At 32.5% G+C, this 17,192-nt stretch overlaps 2 protein-coding genes across 9 annotated transcripts in view; one reads left to right on the forward strand and one right to left on the reverse strand.

Annotated features, from left to right (window-relative positions):
• Positions 1-910: 910 nt before the first annotated feature.
• On the forward strand, positions 911-3,336 carry LOC140057723 (epimerase family protein SDR39U1-like). The gene is made up of 4 exons (XM_072103444.1): positions 911-984; positions 1,567-1,688; positions 2,171-2,314; positions 2,945-3,336. Exons 1-4 carry the CDS (start codon positions 911-913, stop codon positions 3,334-3,336), a joined length of 732 nt encoding a protein of 243 aa, XP_071959545.1.
• A 409-nt stretch (positions 3,337-3,745) lies between these two features.
• The window catches only part of LOC140057307 (AP-1 complex subunit gamma-1-like), a 33,850-nt gene continuing 20,403 nt past the window's right edge, over positions 3,746-17,192 (reverse strand). For 6 of the 8 annotated variants that reach the window (XM_072102910.1, XM_072102908.1, XM_072102909.1 and 3 more), the window contains 8 exons: positions 15,691-15,868; positions 14,890-15,063; positions 13,341-13,468; positions 12,554-12,658; positions 10,412-10,556; positions 9,639-9,918; positions 7,554-7,720; positions 3,746-7,024 (listed from right to left, as the gene is read on the reverse strand). In XM_072102910.1, the coding sequence (XP_071959011.1) occupies positions 6,824-7,024; positions 7,554-7,720; positions 9,639-9,918; positions 10,412-10,556; positions 12,554-12,658; positions 13,341-13,468; positions 14,890-15,063; positions 15,691-15,868 (1,378 nt within the window). In that variant the 3' untranslated portion in view covers positions 3,746-6,823. The remainder of the gene's footprint in view (positions 7,025-7,553; positions 7,721-9,638; positions 9,919-10,411; positions 10,557-12,553; positions 12,659-13,340; positions 13,469-14,889; positions 15,064-15,690; positions 15,869-17,192) is intronic. The other 2 variants (XM_072102915.1, XM_072102914.1) reach the window with 1 other exon arrangement.

Below are 17,192 nucleotides of genomic sequence, written 5' to 3' on the forward strand. Positions count from 1 at the left end.
AAACTACACCCTTGGAGCAAGTCTAGCAATTATGGTCTAGTACAGTGCTATCTATTTAGTGTTTACAAAGTATCAATTAAGGCTATAAAAAAACTTTTAAAATTAGAGTTTGATTATTTAAAAAATTAAACCCTAATTTTAATTAGAACAAATGTGTATGAAATTGATACACGCAAGATACAAATAATTTTATGGGTGTTTTGTACTAAAAAAGGAATTGAAGACTATAAATATTTCTTTCTTTATAATTATGTAATACTAATAGTATATCCAATGTGAGGGCGTGTGGCGCAGGGTGTTGGACGTTGGACTACTGATCGTGAGACCGAGGTTCGAATCCAACTCTTGCCGCATTACTTGTATCCTTAGGCAAGATACTTTACTTACGTTTGCCTCTTTCCACCCAGGTGTATAAATGGGTACCCGGTTAGATCAAGACACAACTTTGCGCTGATTACTAGATGCATTATGGGAGTATTTCCATACGTGTTTGATCCAAAAAATGACTGGGGTAATAATGTTCAGCGCTTAGAGAAGCTTGCTTGTAGAGTGCTATAAAGAATGAACTATTATTATTATTATGGAATCCCATCATAATTCATGCTACCAGACCAATAGAGACATAATCCCACTTTCTCAACGTTTAAAGTAGGCCTAATGTTTGTCATATATTTTGGTGGTCAATCACTTATTCAAATCATGATGATACTGATAGTGATTTTGTTTTCTGTCTACAGCTGGTGGTTCATATATAGTTTTACCTTGTGTGAAACTGACTGTGGAGTAGGCGCTAGATATACAATTTGGTTGAAGACTTTTGAATATAATATTTCTGACCCACACCCAGATAGACAATCTGGAAGATATTGTCTACTAAATAGGTATATTTTTTCTCTGAAAGTCTGAGTTAATGGAGAATGGTTTACCAGAATGTGATGCAGTAATTAATCTATGTGGAGAGAATGCATTCAATCCAATGAAAAGGTAATTGAAACCACATATACTACTGATTGTTAGTAAATTTGTATATATTTATCATATCATAGCATAATAAATGATAACAAGATAATTAGGACATCATGAGATAATTAACAAAGTATTGCCGCTGGGGTATAAGTAGGCTATGTTCTATATTATAGAGTAAACACAATAATACACTGCCACAAGAAAATATGGGTTAGCATTACAACATAAATGTGATATTAATATACAGTGATTGTCATCTCATTGCAATAACATGAAATATGATTTGTTAGTTAATTTGAAAACCAAATAATACAACTAGGTTGGCATTAAGATATTTATTTGCTATAGAGTGTAATTGTGACATGACATCATTAACGAACGAGTTTACAATTTGTTTGCAGTTCCAAATTATGCTTTAATATAAGCATTTAAAAATGGGAGGCTGCATAAAAATTGAAATTCATTCGCTGATAACCAAGGACATGAAAAAAATGGCTTGGAATTTAAATCAACTTGCATCGCTTTCCCAGTAAATATTAACAATGATTGGTTAATATTTATTGGGAAAGCGATTTTTATTAATACAGATGGAACCTGGAGATGGAATGAAGAGTTTAAGAACGACGTTATCAAAAGTACAATAGGAACCAACGCTAATATTACCAAGTTGATATCGGATATGAACCAGCCACCCAAAGTATTTGTATCTGCTTCTGGAGCAGGTAATATTATACAGGCCTTGTCTTTTAAGGCGAGCGAGTGCGATCACCCACCTAACACACTCCTAAAATTCCAAATGACACGTGATGCCTAATTAACCAATCAAATTGCAAGAATAGTGTAGATTCCAAATGTGCATTTTTACAAATACATGTACAAAACCAATGTAAGAAAGTATTACATATGGATATTTTGTGTGATTTAATGCTTTAAATCAGTGAATATATCGAGTTCCATCCCTTTTAAATGCCATTTATTAATAGACTGAAAAGTCACAAAATACATAATTATTTTTAGTGTATACAATTGTCATACTTTATATCCTTTTATATCTTATTACTTACTCATAAATTTTGGTTGCAAGGATAACCCTTAAGTTGTATAAAAAAATAGGACTAAAAAATAAATTGTCTTATTTTACTTTTTATACTTTAAATTATTTCTTTATTTGACATGTGATATCATTATTAAATTATGTTATTAGCTTACTATCCGCCTTCAAGATCTGCAGAGTATACAGAAGATGACCCTGCAGGAACTGGTTTCTTTTCGTGTCTGAATGCCGATAGCGAAAAAGCTGCAATGCAAGCAAAGTCTGATAAAACACAAGTTGCAGTTCTCAGAATAGGTATAGCTACATTTATTTTGTCAATAGAATACATAATAATAATTTCCTGGATTTATATAGCCCCTCTAAGCGCTCAACATTATTACCCCAGTCATTTTGGATCAAACACGTATGGAAAAATACTCCCATACTGCAGCTAGTAATCAGCGCAAAGTTGTGTCTTGACCTAACCGGGTACCCATTTATACACCTGGGTGGAGAGAGGCAAATCTTGCCTAAGGATACAAGCGAGAGTTTGATTCGAACCTTGATCTCACCATCAGTAGTCGAACGCACTGCGTCACATGCCCTTTTAGGTTGGCACCTGAGTATATCCTTACCATTTGTTCACATCATCACCACAGTTATCCCAGTTGCATAAAGTCGTTCTTTACTCAAAATGGAAGGCATTGCAGCGGATTAACTGAACAAAATAATTATTCTTTTTTATTTGTTGAATGGTGAATTATTTTTTTCATTGAGAGATTGATTTAATTTGTTAATTAGAACTTTCAACTCATGAAATACTCTCATTATTTTTTTTTACAAAATGTTTGAGTGCAATAGTTCAATGATTAAGAATTATAATATGATAATATAAAATGATAACACTGTATTATAAACAAATAAAACGATAATTCTCACACACACACACCGGTACTGTTCTTGGCAAAGATGGCGGTGTTATCAAAATGATGAAGTTACCATTTTACGGGCTTGGAGGTGTCATTGGCTCTGGTGAACAATTCTTCCCTTGGATTCATGTTGATGACATTGCTGCCATCTTTATTCATGTGGAAGGAGCACTAAATGCCACTGCACCGAGTGTTACAACTAATCGTAACTTCACAAAAGCATTTGCCGCCGCTCTTTGGAGACCGTCGATCTTTCCCGTTCCTGAATTTATTGTAAAGGCAATGCTTGGCAGTGAGCGTGCAGTTGTATTATTAGGACAGAATGTGCAACCTAAACGAACATTAGATAGTGGTTATACCTTCAAGTACACAAGTATCACAGATGCAATCAAGGATATTGTTTTGTAAAATGTTCTTCATAATGGGGAAAGCAACCATGGCTAAACTACAAAAGAAATTAATGTGATAGTCTAGTTGTTTCTATAGCACCGTTCATTATTAACTACATTTCTTAGTTGTGTTGCAAAAATATTACTGGACCTGTATTATGTAGTGTATTGACATATAAAGGGGGAAGACTCCACATGAATAAATGAAGGAAAATAGTGTGAGCCACAGTTTCAGGCCTTGACTTTTGAGGTGTGTGGGTGGTATCACTGACTATACACACTCATAAAATGCCATTGAGGAGTGAAATTTACAGAACACACCTAAATGTGGAGCAAGTTGTAGCACATCTGCAAGTTGCAAATAACAATATTCTTAGTTTTTGTGAAAAATGATTGAAAAATAGTATGATTCTCAAGCAGGACTTTCTTTTTGGGTCAAAATTCTTATAAAAGTAATAATAACTGCGATATATTATATTATTTTATTGGGTGTCCATACACATATGATTGGCTTACATAAAACTCTGTGATTGATTGTTTTGCGTCATTAATGACGCATAGTTCCCAGTCCATTTAAATGCATTAACTGTACCTAAACCTTCTCTGGCATTTCACTATATACAACTCTGCAATGCATGGTAACTAATATGGACTTTGAAAACAACTATATAAAAACAAAATACAGAAATTAAAATATTTTCAATTAAATTTATAACCCACCCATTTCAGATTATTATTTGAATATACTTGATTCAAATTAAAAACTAAATAAAGTATCTTTAGCTTACAATTATTGGAGGGTAATTTGAAATCATTGTAGAGTAATTTTCATTTAATAAATTTTCCTTCATTGAACTACCATATTTTTTTCTAGTTGAACCGTATTCCACAGTAACTGCTAATGTATATAAAAAAATTAATAATATGGGTATAAATATTTTTTCTTTCACACAATAATAACGTCACTAAGAATAAACATAATTTATTTTAATATATATTTCTAATTGCATTTAATGATGTAACTCCATGCATAAGGAATAAATTAACTATGATTTTATATTTATTGACTGGGATTCTATATCCCATTAAATGGAATGTTTTACACATTGTCTTTAAGTTACAATATCACTTCTCATACAATTAGTTCTGTTATGTTTTTATCCTTTTCGGTCTATTTTCGTATACTTAATAATACTTCAGAAACTGTCATTTTCAATATAAAAGTCACTTTCAAGTGCTTATTAATTATAATAACTAAACTTAGTATTTTTAATGACTTCGTTTCCTAATTATTATTTTCTATCACATTGGTACAGTTTTACTGGCAAGTACAATGCCACAATTCAGACATTTATATTTGTAAACATGTCATCAAATTGACCCCAAAAATTAGAACAATTTATTCTTTTCAATTAAACTGTATAAGACAGACTATGCACAAAAAAAGTGAAAAAAAAAGCAATATTTTAATGAATACTATAAAAAATGGATTTTCAGTAAATTTTACATTATTTATCATAAATTTTTGTGCTTGGGAAAAATAACGCCAAATAAGAAATTACTATAAAACATATTACTTCCACTTCATTCACGGACATAACCCGTGGAATTATTACAGTACATTAAGACAAGGTGAAAGTTTCTCAACATCTACAAATTAAGCCTTTGTTAGCAGATATATAACTGCAATCAATTTTCTTCATTGCTCCCATTTTTATTTTATTTTTGGGGCATACTGATTTCAAATATGCATCATCACAAACAAGTGGTCAACTCTCCCAATACGGGAATCTCTGGAAACTCTCTCAAAACCAGACATTTGTTAAGGTCCAAACGGTTTCAATTTATCTATATTATTTACAACACATTCTGAATACAGACTTTGCAGAAAGCTGCACATATTAGGACAGCCCAATGGTGTCCAGGTATTGGGAAAGTTGACTCTAATAGTATACATTTTTATTGAATTACTGTAGGCATGAGTTTTTTTTTGGTAAGATCCGATTTTTTATGTGTATCAATTTTTTGTTAGATACAGTAATTCCACTCTGCAGTGGGTAAGTTTAAACAGTTTTCCACAACAATGAGTGTATTTATTGGGACATTTTTGAAGTGATACTAATGTAGGTGAAACAAATTGCATACTGATAAAAACCAAGATATGACAGCAGTGTGGTTAGCACTGTGCACAAGCTTTATGATATTGGACAGACAGCCTGGCAGATCTTGATGCTAATTAGGAGGCAGACGATTACCATAGCAAACAATTAAATTACCACTTGATTCATTTATCTCTAAAGTTATAAGTGATAATGATTATTTACAGTCTCTTGAAAGATAGTGTCAGATTTAATGTCTACATCTGTCTGTACTTCTTCATCTTATACAAAAATTAGTTGACTTAACATAATCTTTGTAAATCATTGACTAAACCAGTTTTTTCAGGTATTCTTAAATAGATAACAATTAACATGAGGCTACCGTACCATTGCAAAATGAGTTGCTTCTTAAGTCAAAAGGGAGGTGGTGGGCGGAATAGAGAATACAACCAATATATATTGAAAAAATATTTTGAGTAATGTTGAAAGGTATAGTAATATGTTATATATTTTTAATGTTTTGTTGAATAAACTGTTTACAATTTACTTGATTTTAGAATATGGCAATGCATATGTAATATTTTCTTTTTTTGAAAATACAATTAATTCAAAAATACAATTTGTTTCTAGTTAAACCTTCATATCTCTTGATATTCTTATAATATGAAGGTTATTTAAGATTATACATTATCATTTTGCATCCCTAATCCATGCGTCTTATTTTGAGGCGTTACATCGCATTATTATGACGATTGCAACCATTTATGCCTGCTGTATCAGTACCATCATTAAGAACTATATAACCAAATTAAATGCAATGTATATGCAGATTTTCGAGAATATATCATATAGTCAGTCCAACTAATTGGTCCTCTTCATCGCATCTGGATTAGCTGTCTAGTTGGAAAACCGCATTGGGATAGGCCATCTAGTTTAAAAACCGCGTCAGAATTAGCCATCTAGTTGGAGAACCGTGTCAGAATTAGCCATCTAGTTGGAGAACCGTGTCAGAATTAGCCATCTAGTTGGAGAACCGTGTCAGAATTAGCCATTTAGTTGGAAAATCGCATCTGAACCATGTCTGGATTGCCATCTAGTTAAAAAACCGGCGAGAAATTTAGGTTGCTTAGTAAATACTGCATGTAGCCTGCATTTAATCGGCTTTTGGCTTGGCTACTTTGTATGTGATACATCGATATAACACATATCAAGGTACAATATTTTCAACCAAATTACATACAGTTAGGAGCACATCGCAAACAAATTATAGGGCTATCAGCCAATGTTAACTATAATCACTTTGGAGATTTATGAATTGCTTGGCAGTAGAGTACAATAACACTGGTGGATGCAAGTTACCCTATCATCGTTCAGTTTGCAAAACCATGACTGGCGTCTGAATTGCTGTTAGGAGTAGATACTCTGGGGGAAATTGCTGACTTCACCTTGGTCATTGAAGGGCATTCCATTACTGCTGTACGAGAGTTTGTAACGCATACGTAATGGCTGTTTCTGTGGATTAGCTACTTTGATAAGCTGTGTTACTTCACCAGCATTCCCACCTGGGATTGTATCTCCAGACGGTGACATCAGTTGAAGTTGAAAAGTCTAAAATTAGAATTATTAAAGAAATTATTAGGAACTTTTTGATCATTCACAGAGAAAAAATATTTTTTTTACACACAAAAAAAATCAGGAAGGCACGCCACAAATCTAAAGTAAAATCTGCAAATGCAATATGGGTGCTTAATTCCTGTTTGTGTGTCTACTGTAGCTATGGACGGTAGCAATTTCATGGAAACCCAGATTTTCAAATACTTGGTACCCTGAGAATTTCCCTGGTAAACGGTTTGTTATTTTTTATTATTTATTTATACTGGTCGACCCCTTCAGTGAAAGACCGACTCCCAGAGGGCCCTGTTAAGATAAGTGGCTGTGATGTGACTAGTACACCGGGTAACCTCCACTCGTATCAAAAGATGTACTAGGGTCTTTAAGGTGCACAAGCTAGTAAGTCTCAAACCCTTGTTGATGGCTACATAAATACGGTTCCACTGTCGCAAAAGCTCGGCCAATCACTCAATGTATTGCAATTGTTTGCTAAACCATTTTGGAAAAAACAACAAATAAAACATACCTTTGGAACAGCTGCTTGGAATATAAAACTGGAAACTAAGTTAGATGTAGTGTTGGTAGCATGTAATGTTATATTCACTACTGATGGATTGCTATTGTCCTTTTCAAATTTAAATTCCACTTTGATGCCATTGCGTTCATAAGCTGTTATTGGGGGTATTGAGAGAGCTGAAAAGAAATTTAAATGAACAAATTTTTATTATTTAATTATTATTTTATTTATTTATTTTTATTTAATCAAGACCAACAGCGATAATTACCGCCACTAACAGGTTTGAAACATAACACAATACAACAGTAAACATAAAAAACGGTTAACAATAAAATACAGATATAAATATAAATATATATTCAGGTTGAAATTATCAGATCGTTAGGATTATTATTTTATTTATTTATTTTTATTTAATCAAGACCAACAGCGATAATTACCGCCACTAACAGGTTTGAAACATAACACAATACAACAGTAAACATAAAAAACGGTTAACAATAAAATACAGATATAAATATAAATATATATTCAGGTTGAAATTATCAGACCGTTAGGATAGAGTGCTCAATACCAAGGTAGAGCATAAATAAATAAATAAAATAACAGCAGAAAACTTGGTAACTTCATTGTTTTAATCACTACAAATTTGTTTCGTACGACCAGCATGTAGCTGGCCGCACTCTTCAGGTGAAATATAAAACATAAGTGACACAGTTGTCTCATAGTGCTTAATAGAAGTGAGTCATCAGGAAGTCGTATACAATAGCCTATTGTTTTAGATTTAGATAAACTATTTGGATCTGCAATTTAGTAAGAATTTTTTCCTATGTCTACAAGTAGAGACTAACTCGTTCTTACGGTTCAGTGAACATAGCTCTGGTTGACATATAATAATAATAAATATATATGTATAAACATAGATCAGCATGCCATAAACAATTTCAATTTAAAATGTAAATTAATCAAACAGGTCATGCAGGCTGTTCAAGAAGTGAACACATAATCTTCCTCTTAAAATAACCAAGCCTGTCAGTAAAAATGTTAATTTATATTATTAAATGTATATGGTAGTCTATGAAAAATTCCCCTCCTGACACTGGTCCTATCTTGTTTTCCAAGGAAATAGAGAGCATGTTATTCAATGGTAAACTTATGGTTTCTATTACTCATAAACACATTGCTATCAATATCGTGGTGCACAGTATTTTAATGGTGATTATGAACAATGGTACAAATAATTCCATAGGCGAAAATAAAACAAATTTTCATCTTTCATTGAATGACAAATATAAAACATTTAAAAATGTTTTATAACAAACCTACTTTTAACAAAGACCAATGTCTACACTCACGGTGTAACAAAAATGAACACACAAAACGTTTGCAGTACTCGCATATAGCATATTAAGAGTTTAAAAGAACATTTATTGAATATCATGTGATCCACAATCCTCCAATCAAATGACAAGAATCTACTTAAGTGGGTTATAAAATCAGATCATATTAGTTCCTGCTTGCGAGACAATATAAGGGAGGTTTCGCAACCTTACGAATACGATAACGAAAACGGATACGTCATACATTTGTGAAACTTTTGAGCTGATCCCCATTTCATATTCGTAAAGCGTATTCGTGTTGACGAATATCACCAGTCATATTCGTAACTACAAAACGAGTATAGTTTTTGATCTATTTAGGAACGATTCATGATTATAATATAATTATAGATTTATTGAAAGTAATTTACTAAAATGCCAAGTCAATTTTGATAAATAGCAGTTTTTAAAGTCCTCACTCGCTTTGATGTTACGCTAGGCCTAGGCAGCCAAGCACCAAGCAACACGTACCTGCGCTTCGCTCAAATTTACCGCAGTCATATTTTGGACGCGCCTCAATATTTCGTTGCCATGCGAAACAGATTTTTTTATGGCTTACGAAAACAAATACGTGTGTATCCGTTTTCGTTATCGTAAGATTGCGAAACCTCTCTAATATCGCAAATATACCTGTTCCTGGCAACTGTTAATTTTAAATATAAAAAAAAAACAAATAAATGCTGATTCACATTAAAAAAAATATATACATTCTTACCATTATCATTCATAGTGCCTCCAAGTAAATTGACAGAAGACTGGTTATTTGTTTGTACTGGTCCACCTAGTAAGCCATCCATAAGATTGATTTCTGGCATTGCAGGCTGTACGACGGGAGCACCTAAGGCAGGTTCTTGCATATCACCACTACCAATATCTAGGCCAAGAAGATCCATGATACCACCAGCTGATGAGCTGTCTTGTTTATTGTTGATTGGTGTAATGACTGGTGATGAACCACCAAGACCGCCACCTAATAAGTCTAAAATTCCATTGCTCTAAAAAAAAACCAATATAATATGTCTTATTATTTATCAAAAAGTAGTGACCAGTTCTAGAGCATAGGTATTTTACTCTATTTATATCAAAATAATATTTAGACTAAACTAGTTATTCAGTTATAAGGGCCATGAGGAGGCCTACTGGCAAATACTAACAAAAATGATAATAGCCTTAGGTTGGACAATTTTAGAGCTGTCAACCGCATAATTTTAGACTTAATAGACTATGTATTGTATTACAAAATAATGTATTACGGCACCTAAATCTTTGAATTAACGGGTGGGCTTATGCCCGAGTGTCTCATTTTCCATGAAAATTAGTCAAAAGTCAGGGGTGGGCTTATACCCGAGTGTCAGTACGGTAAATATCACAATAAAAGTAAATATTATGTTAGCATGTACTTCATAATATTATATATAATACACCGGGCGATATCCTGGCGGGAGAAGATCAGCATGACCTCTCCTTTGCATTGATGTATTTGTTTACCTCTGAAGTTGGTGCAATTGATGACTGATTGTCATTTAAAAGCTGCTCCCCATTTTCCGTTTCATCTAATACCTCTCCATTTGTGTTAATTTCCATATCTTTGTTCTTGTTCTCCATTGGTGGCATCCTTTCTAGTAAACCAGATCTGATAAAAATATAAGTAGTGACTAATACTTAACATACAATGAAAATATAAATCCTAAGGCAAAATAATGAAAAAATGACAATGTTGTGGGTATCAGTATCATCTCAATGGATACAAAAAAAAAAAGCGAAAAGCTAAATCAAAACGATAAAGTAAAACAGCCAGAAAAGTTAGCAGAGCTTTCGGGCAACAATAGCCCTTCATCAGCGCAAATGTAAATGAAAAAATATATATTAGTAGATCCCGATTAGTGAATAAAAGTACTGCTGAAAAGATGAGGGCGTATCATTTTGATCTATGTGAGTGTGCGTATAATTGAGGGACTAGTGCTGTTTCGCCGTATCATGCTCAGAGTGTTAAAAGGAGTCGCTATCCAATCGAGTATCTACAATACTATGAAAGCCCCAGTTGTCTTAAGGACATTTGCATATCAAGCAGAAGGTTCCAGGTTCGAATCTCGGGTGGGGTGACTTTTTCTCATCATTTCAAATAAATACATTTTCAGTACAGCGAGCGGTTCACAATTTGTTCTGTGCCTGTTGTGTTTATATATCATTTTTATACATTTCAATATAACCATGAAAATAGGAATAACCAATGATGCACTAGTATTTACTTAATTTTACCACGGTTGGGTTGGTGCCTTTAGAAATAACAACAAAAACTGCCTGTCATTCATTTATATCAGCCATGTGATGACAAATTTCACCACAATATGAGGCCTGGCATCACAAAAGCAGCGCAGAGTCGCAACCCGAACTTTTGAGATATTTGGTTTTGAAGTTCAGAATGTGAAAAACGACCTAACCTACCCATTTTAAAATTTCAATAAAAAACGATAGTATAAACACTTATCTTTAACATATCAAACTCTTGTTCATAAAAAAATATCACAAGTATGTGTATTTTGCAATTATTTAAGTCGTTTCCATTGAAAATCATTAGAAAATTGTATTTTTGTTCACTCAAAGATCAACTTTCTTTACGGCGCTTTTGTACACAAACAACTAACCCGAATCACGTCATGTTTGGTACCTATCTGTTCGAAAATATATCAGCTACCATAATTTTTAACAACCTAAGGGATTTTTTAAAATCTAGCCAATGAAAATTGGTTTTATTAAGGTGTTAGGTTGCTGAATTTTCTAAGAAGAATTTATGAATCATTGACTGTGATTGGCTATAGAGATAAATTACGCTCTCTGAGTGGCTGACGCTTTTGTTTACGATAAGCAGCATGGCTTCTATCGTGGTTTCTCGAATGAATGTTTCAACATTTTGTGAATATTTAAGAAGTTAATCGTTATTTTTATCCATATATTTTAAAAAAATATCAAAATATATAATATTATGTACCACACAGTGATATATTTTCGACTAGTTTGCCGTTATATTGAGAAGAAAATAGCAAGTTTTGACAGAGAGTCTTGTCGCATTGATCGGCGGGCTAGGCTAGGCCAAGCTAATCGGCGTCGCTACTTCATTGTTGATTTTCTCAAAATGAAGATTTCCTGAGCTAGAAAGTGACTCGTATGTTTTCATTAATAACTCTTCATATAATAAACCAATTTTAATAAACAACGGCTCATTTTAAAGCTTATTAAATATAGATTACGAATATATAAAAATCCAAAAAAATATCATTTCCGAAACAACACTACGCCGATTTTGTGATGCCATGCCTCATATATAGGTATGACGAGAACAACTTAAACTAAATTTTTAAGCAACAATGTATAATAAAGCACAATAATTGGTACAGGTGAGGACGTGCGTCGGCATGAACTTATTGGAGACTGGCTCAACAAAAGAGCCTGGCTTTTCAAAAAAGTGATTCCAATGCGGATAGTAAAGCCATGAATACATTTTAGCATACACACAAACATCCATCATCCATATATTATTATATTATTAAATTGATGGCTGTAACTAATTAACTTGCATCACACATAACAATGGCACTAGGAAAAAGCTTACCGATTTATCATATAACATACCTCATATGATCATAACTTCTTGATAATGCGAAGAATTCTACAGACCTCTGTTGTAGTTCCATGTCTAGACTCATTGAAAATGGTGTTAAAATTGTTTGAATTTGCCTGAAATTGGAAACAAAATATATATTTATTGTTCATCTTCGATAATAAAAAATTTGGAAGAGATCTAAAGTAGAATTGAATTGAAATATTTTATTTATACCGAGTTATGATCAGTGGCTGTGATGTACTAGTACACTGGAGTAACCCCCTGCTCGTCTCGAAAGATATACTAGGTTCTTAAAAGTGCACATGAGCTAGATGTGTACACTGGACCTATATAGTCCTTATCCTAGAAGACTACCAACAGAAACATGGAGCTAGTGAGCCTCGAACCCTTGCCAATGTTATGGCTACATAACTACGGTCCCACTATCTTCAGGTCTTGTTTTTTGACAAATTATAGGTGTGCTTTAAATTTCACTCCTCAATACATTCAGGGGTGCTGTTTGTATTTTGGAAGTTTACCAAATTTAAGAGTGTTGTAAATCGCACTCCTCAAGGGCGGTTTAGAAATGCGTTAGGTGAGTGATCGCACTCGCTCGCCTTAAAAGACAAGGCCTGTGTCTTAATCGGTAGGTAGGTGTCACAAAACAAATAATAAATGCTTTTTATTTGTTGAATGGAGAGAAAATGTTAATTCATTGAAAGATTCACCACTGTTCCATTCAACTCATGACCATGTTCTCCCATTCAACTCATAAATATACTATTAGACACATTTTATACGTTTGTAGTGACTTACTCTTGAGAGCTGGTAAATCGTGTACTTAGCTTCAGTATAGCCTGTAGTACATACTCTTTTGTCACTTGGTTTAATGACGTTGACTGAAGCATTTTCTCCAATAGATTACACACCTCTGCTTCAGTTACCTACAATAAAGCACACAAGATACTGGTTACCAAAGTCATTTAAAACCATGCAGGGAAAAATTTCATTTTAACATTTTCTTTAGCAATATTGCAAATCAAACTGATTTTTTAGTCAAGAAACATAGTTTTGTATTGTATTTTTTGCTACATAATATCAGAAATGTGTAGCAATAAGGATGTTTTGTATGCTATGCTACACTGGCGAAATTTTTCCTTGCCATGTATATGAAAATATATGGTGATTTTATTAAAAATTACACAATAAAGCACTATGCTCTAATTTTGTTATTACATAAAGGCACCTAAACCACTAAAGGACTTGCAATGAAACTTGTCATATGTGTCGGGTTTATTTTTTCACATTTTAAGGCTACGATACACTAGGACAATGACAATTGACTATAAATAGATAACATACATTTTTCTTATATAAAATAAAAGAAATCTAAACAGTTGTCACCATAGAGCTATCTAGGATAACCATTTATTATTATCCAATCAAATGACTTTATGATCAATAAGAACAATAAAATCGTAGTATCGCCACGATATCATTATTACTAATTATGACATCATTTGATTGGACGTGTGAACATTTAGTATTCATCAAAGACAGTATAGGTGGTTAAATTTTTTTATGTATGAAAAATGCATATTAATCGTCAATAGTTATTGTGAAAATGGGCCTTTAATGTAACCATGAGCCTGCAGAAATTTGATATATGCATAAAATTTAAGATGAAATTCTCTCAGTTCGAGTCATAATTGGATTCTAGCCCTGCAACATCACTGCAACAATAAGGTTTTACACATTATCACGCCACAAGGTGATTTATTTACACATATACAGTACTTCACATGTGTTCATCATAGACGATGGTTGTGGTGGTTAAATTTGCAAGGAAGATTGTCTATTCTACATGCACTCTGGACAAATAATAGGAAAGACACAGTACAATCATTTTGTAAAATAAAAGCTACACATCACTATATGTAACCCAATATTGACATGCATCACTAAAATATTCTTTTAAAATGAAAATTTGAACAGGTCCTTATTTGATTCAAATTAAAATGCTTTGTATTTAAATTAATGTATAGTGGAATATTATCTGGATGAATGGAAAAAAAAAACCCCTTTGTAGAGTTAAATAGGCATGTTAGTGTTTTACGTTGAAGATTACACAAATGGAAATGTTAGCCACTTAAGTCCTTTTCACACCTAAAAAACTTTCACCCTGTCCATAATCGTACTACAGTAGTGGCTCCGGTTGAAAGTTAGACTGGGTTTACCGCAAATGAAGGTGTGAAAAGGCCTTATAAATTTTAGTCAACCAGCCACAATCTAAATGTTAGCACATACATCTATGCAGTGAAATCTATGCAAACAGTGGAGGCTAGGTAGTTAATGGGGTATGGACCTGGAAGGATTGCCCTTGGCTTGGGTCGTAGCTTTTGGACTTGAGCTGGTCCAGATCTAGCTTGTTCATGTAGTATGTCCGTACCTGCACTGGTTCGTCCTCCTCGACATCACCAGATAAAAGAACATCACCATATTCTCCAATACACCATGCAGCCACTTGACAAAGGGGTTGCTGAAAGTGACAAGTATAAATAATATAGTATATAATAAGTATAAGAGTTTCTCGTAACCAAATTTGTTTCCAATTAAAATGATTTGGATTGAAACAGCAAAATTCTATATATCGATTATATAATTATTATGGTCATTATTATATCATCATAAATTATAATTGATAGGTAAGTTAGATTTAAGTAAATAAGCAGTAGAAACTGTATTGCACAATATCTAGCTTTGTCCACCAAGTAAAAGATTGCCGGAATAAAGGTATAATGCCAGTGGGTTTGATTTCCAACAAAATAAATCAAATATGAATAAAAGATTATTTGGTATAATGTATTAAAAATCATGAAATTCTTGTCTATGTATATTACATTAATTTTCATACAAAAGGTGAGAAACAAAGATGTTTGTGTTTATTTGTCTATAATGTTTTTTTTTTGTACAAATGTATTTTTTATGAATGTAAATATGATTAAATAAAAATCACCTAAAAAAATAATTAAATGCTTATAACTATGCTAATACTATTCATAACTTGTTGGTGTGTATTCACAACAATAATGGTCTCTAGTTTTATTTGAATGGTCTTTAATGAGAGTGAAACAACATCAATTTAATGATATTTTATAACACATACCTGCGTGTAATTTTTAGATATGGCTTGGAATAGCTTTTGCACAATGTAAGGATGAAGAGTGTTAGATACAGAGATCATCTGAATTAAACTAGATACTGAATCATCAGGCACATAGTTGCCTGCCGCTGTCAACACACGCATCATTGTGTCTATATGCCACCGTTTGTTGGGAGAATGTCTAAACAACAAATGAAAATTACACAAACAATGTAATGAAAGGACAGTTGGGAAATATTTGACGTTTAAAGATGTATTGTCCCCTGAAAAAATAATTCTTAACAACATTTTTGTTGAATATGCCATTTTAATGTAACATAATAGAAAAAAAAATTGGATCGAAAAAAAAATGTATTTACCTATTACAAAAACTGTAATTTAAAGCAAAAAAATTGCCAAATTGGCTGCCAGCTAGTGGGTTTTTGGTTGAATATGACCGTTTATTGGTGAAAAACATTTTTTTTTCTATGGAAGTGATTGAAATTTATTAAAACTAAAAAATAACATATTTAAAGTCTGATTAATTAATCTTCCTTTTTCATGTTTTTGGGGGACAATACATCTTTAAGTAATGTTACTATACAACATCTTCTAAGACAAAATTATGAGCTTTGCAGTATAAACTGACCATAAAATAAGCATTCACAACTCACTCACATAGCAAAAAATGAATGAACACCTAGAAATCCATTAAAATGTTGGATATTATGATTGGAAGTAATGCAATATTCATAAGCTACTTCACACTAATTAACTACTAATTAGAATATATGATGGTCGCGCAAAATGAAAATGATATTATGAGGAGAAGAATTGATTAATTCTTGAACGCAAATTTATTCCACACTGGTAGGTAGCATAGGTAATGTAAATTATTGTAATGCGCAGATATATTGTACTTTTTCCAAATTACATTGGATTATATTTCTTCAGTATATCTACTATACTCATTATTGAAGATAAATTTTACCTGGGAAAAATATTGATCAAACAAACTCTCTTGTTAGTAGGAAATTATACTAATTAAATCGGTTTTATTTGAATTATTATATGCATTTTGACATGAGTGAATGAACTGCTATATATTTTTTAGAATGTATATTCAACTGTGTTGAAATCACAAATTTTTTAAATTTTGTATTTTATATGCTTGTAACTGTTTGTGTTGACATGGGACACTTTCCCATGAAATGCATAAAGGGAAATATATGAGGCCAACACCACAAACATTTTGACTTAAGTGGATGAACTACTGTATGCTTTTTGGTTATCCGCAACTAGTAAGTTGCGGATAACCCTTGTTATTGTAAATATCTTTTTCTTCATCTTTATTAGTTATCCGCTTAGTAGCGGATAACTCCTTGTAATCGTCCTGTTTCATCAAATTTTTTTTTTTTTTGGTTATCCGCAACTAGTAAGTTGCGGATAACCCTTGTTATTGTAAATATCTTTTTTTTTTTTCATCTTTATTCTTCTTTCTTTCCCGGAATTTTGTTGCAGCTATA

The sequence above is a fragment of the Antedon mediterranea genome, chromosome 8 (genome assembly GCF_964355755.1).
Source record: "Antedon mediterranea chromosome 8, ecAntMedi1.1, whole genome shotgun sequence".
Taxonomy (NCBI): Eukaryota; Metazoa; Echinodermata; class Crinoidea; order Comatulida; family Antedonidae; genus Antedon; species Antedon mediterranea.